The sequence below is a fragment of the Crocodylus siamensis genome, chromosome 1 (assembly GCF_052110815.1).
Source record: "Crocodylus siamensis isolate JL-2025a chromosome 1, ASM5211081v1, whole genome shotgun sequence".
NCBI classification, from domain to species: domain Eukaryota; kingdom Metazoa; phylum Chordata; order Crocodylia; family Crocodylidae; genus Crocodylus; species Crocodylus siamensis.
The window spans coordinates 184,385,918-184,389,674 of NC_143395.1; the positions used below are offsets into that span (position 1 = coordinate 184,385,918).

The 3,757-nt window shown below is 52.9% G+C and overlaps 1 protein-coding gene across 1 annotated transcript; it reads right to left on the bottom strand.

The window, feature by feature from the left end:
* LOC149873761 (uncharacterized) lies at positions 1-2,669 on the bottom strand. The gene is made up of 3 exons (XM_090037505.1): positions 2,658-2,669; positions 1,129-1,571; positions 1-832 (listed from the first exon to the last, which is right to left on the bottom strand). The coding sequence occupies exons 1-3, from the start codon at positions 2,667-2,669 to the stop codon at positions 226-228; spliced, it is 1,062 nt and encodes a 353-aa protein (XP_089893631.1). The 3' UTR covers positions 1-225.
* Between the last annotated feature and the right edge of the window lie 1,088 nt (positions 2,670-3,757).

Sequence of the window (3,757 nt, forward strand, 5' to 3'; positions counted from 1 at the left end):
TCGGGGTGTTGGGACCCCGGTGGCTCGGCTCTGGCCGGGCACGGCTGGCCGCCTGCTAACTCGGGGCAGCGTCTGGTCGCCTTGCGGGGCTGCTCAGGCCTAGAGCCCGCAGCCCCGGCCCGTAGTGACCTAGTGTGAGGGGGAGGGAGGGAGGCCAAAACACGAAGCCAGATGGCCCAGCAGCCAAAACAAAACACACAGACAAAAAAATCAACAACTCTCTTTTTATTTTGTGAGTGCGCGTGTCGGGGCGGGGGGCAGAGGGAGCGCGCTTCCCTGCTGCTCCCTCCCAGGGCTCCTCCTGGCCGGGCAGAGGGAGCCCTGTCCCCACGGGGACTCCACGCGTGTGTGTAAATGCGGGGGGTCATTCCCTACTACTGAGTGTAGGACTTGTCTGTGGGTGGAGCTGGAGGGCGAGCTCTGTCCCCACGGGAAGATCCCCCCCCACGTCCTCAGGGAGAGTTTGGGCTTGTGAAGTGGGGGGGGGTGTAGGGAGAACACACACAAGGCGCAACACCGCTGGCCCGCGTGCGCCGCCTGGGCGTGCGCGTGCCCGCCTGCGGGCGCGCGTGTGCAAGCGCCGCCCAGCAGGATCGTCCATCGAAACTTTTTTACAGAACCGCTTCGGTCTTTCTTCCCCCCTCCCGGGGCTGTTTCCCAGGAGGCTGCAGGGCCCTGGGCTCCCTCGGCCCCAGGCGGGGGGAAGCTCCCCCCCGAGGGCGCGGGCGGGGGGGCGAGCTCCTTCCAGCCGTGTGACACGCGCGCACCCACTCGCACACTTACCCACGCGCCGATCCTCCGCGTCCCACCTCGGGAGGACCGAGTCAAAGCCCTGGAGAAAATGGATTTGCGTTTTTGTTTTAAACCAGTCTGACACCGATTGTCTTAATTCCTCCCCTCGCCCACCCAGGCTGACACCCGTCTCTCCCCGAACAGGGGAGGGGGGCAAGGCGCTGCCTCCGGGCTGCTTCTCTGCGGGCAGGTCTCCAGATCCCCGCCTGCGTCTGCGGGAGGGGGCGAAAGCAGAGCCGGGCGGGCGCCTCCACCGAGGGGCGACCGCCTGGTGGGTCCCGGCGTGGGCGCGGGCGTCCTCCCGCGGGGCCAACGGGCATCCCCGAGGGGGCTTACCTTTGAGCTTCTGCTTCCCGGAGGGTGGTGGGAGGGGTCCCGTGTGTGTGTGTGTGTGGAATCCGATGCAAGCGGGGGTGTTTGTGCTGGGAGGACTCTTGTGCAAGGGTTGTGTGTATGTGTGCGCGTGTGCTTGGAGCACTTCCAGTGCAAGGGAAACTCAGCGAGGAGGCTTCCCCATTCAGTAGGCTCAGTCCCCGGAGGGGAGCTGGGAAGCGCCGAGCAGACCGCGTCCTCCCCGCCGCCCGCCCGACCCCGAGCACGGAGAGGCGGGGTGCTGCCGGCTTCCCGGCACCCACCCGCGGGCTCCTTGTCCCAGCAGGCAGCCACAGGTGACTTCGGGTGCAAACGTGACACCGCCTTTCTGCAATCCCGAGCTGTCTCCCTCCCCCCCCCGCAACACACACACACTTTTCCAGACTCTGACCTGGTGGTTCTGCTGCCTGATGGGGATATATATATATACACACACACACATATATATGTGCGGGTGTGTGCATGTATATATGTATGTATGTATATATATATGTATATACACCCCCTCCGCTTTGCCTTGTTTTGGGGTGCTAGTTTGGAGCCCTGGGGGCGCCGCGCTTGCTGGGTGCATCATAGCCCCGTTTCAGCCAGAAGCGCAGAGGCTGCGGGCTCCCGTGTCAGGGACCGCCCCCCCAGCAGACAGAGCAGCCAAGCTAGTGCACGGGGGAAAGCTGCCTTGCTGTTCGCATTGCCGAGGTACTTGGCTGGAAGGTAGTTCATAAACTCTGAACACACAGCTTTGCATTTTATGTAGCGGACTTGGGGAGGGGGGTTCCTTTTAATGGGTGAAATAACTAAATGCCTGTGTGGCAGCTGCTTCTAAAGCCAAAACTAACTCTTTGGAAGAAGAGGGGAGAGTGAAAGGCGAAAGAAAGACTGTTCATTTTTTTTTCCTTTGGTGCCATTTTGGATGTCATCTGTTTCCTTGGTGACTGTGCTCAGCCCCCAAAGCCCCTGGGCTCCTGGATTGTTAGAAAAAAGCATGCTATTTCTGCACAGTCATTTATCACTGTCACCGCATAATGATTCCCCTTGCAGCTCCTTATTGATGTTTGTAATTGCATTATCTCATAAAGGGGGGTGGGGTGATCAATGAAACCGAGCCATGCATTCTGGGGTCAGAGGATGCCAAAGTACTGTTTGTCCCTCTCTCTCTTCTTAATACAAGTACTCATTATCTTTAAGCCCGCATGCAAAAAAAAAAAGTCCAAAACAAAAACCCATCTGATCTAGTGCTGACCCTGGAGGGACACCCCAACACTTCTAAAAAAACTCGCTGTTTGTGTAACCTTTTGCTGAAATGCTAAATCAAGTACCTGTCTTGCATCTCAACGAAATGAAAATGTAGCCACTGATTGTGGGGAGGGCTTTCTTCCCCCCCTTCCTTTCCTATTTTGCGAGGAGGGGCGGGAGACTTTGCGTGTACTCTCTGCAAGTGATCAAATCTAACTTGTGCATAAGTGTCAGCGTCCCTCTTCAAAAGTAGCAGCTACCTCCAGCTCCATCTAACGAATGAAACTATAGAGAGAAATCCGCAAAGACCGTATCTGGAAGCATTTACCAGCGTCACTACTTTAAAGAACCAGAGTTAACCCCCAATTTTCTCTCCTGCACTCTAGTTTAATTAATAGGGGCTGCAAATTGGAGTGATCATCACCATCTTCTTGTTAGATCACATCGGTTTAGGTGGGTGACGGCTTCAAGGTTTGATTACTAGAAGAATGTAAAAAGAAAAGAAAAGAGAAAAAAAATCCATTGCACATTTCTGCACCCGAAATAAACAAGCAGCTTCCCAAGCCCCAAATGAAGTTCATTTGCCAATAAAAGGGAGTATTTAAGTAGTTAAGCAGCATAGCACGAGAACTGTGTCGAGTTTGGGTAATCTCAGGGAAATCAAGTCATCGTGTTGTTGAGAACTGAAATAAGGGAGGAGGAAACACAAAGGAGAAGGGAGGAAAAAAACAGTGTAATTTTAAACTAAATGCGATATTGGGCTGTGACAGGGATATCTAAACAGTGAAAACTTGATTTGTTTAGCCAGAGGCGGGGAAGGAGACAGATCCAACTCATTGTGCCACGTTTAAGTAAGGGTTTTTGCAGAAACAGCCTATTTTCTGTATTTCTCTTTTTATTTTAATTTGGGGAAGTGGAGATGGTCCACCTAACGTTGATTACATCATACACGGAGAAAAAGAGTCACCCTATTAAAAAGAAAATGTGACCAGATAAGGATTTTTTTTCCCCTCCTTCGCTATCCCACTACTCCAAAAAAGATTACCAGCGAAGTAAAGATTAACTCTTTTCCCTCCTGAAATACAAAATTAAGTCCATGTGTTGCACTCCAATGTTAAAAGAATTGTTCTGGGGCTTCTTGCTTAGAGACTATTCAGGTACATTTCTACCCGAGCCCAAACATAGACCATTTCATCAGACTCTACATACGGGTAAGAAACAAAAACAGTCAATGTGTAATAGCCATTTCAATGCAGATCTACAGCAAGGAAAAAAAGGCAACATCCCTCTCTAACAAATACTCCAACTGATCAAATGAGAGTGTTTAACTGGATTTGCTATCCAGTTACTACTGTTGGTT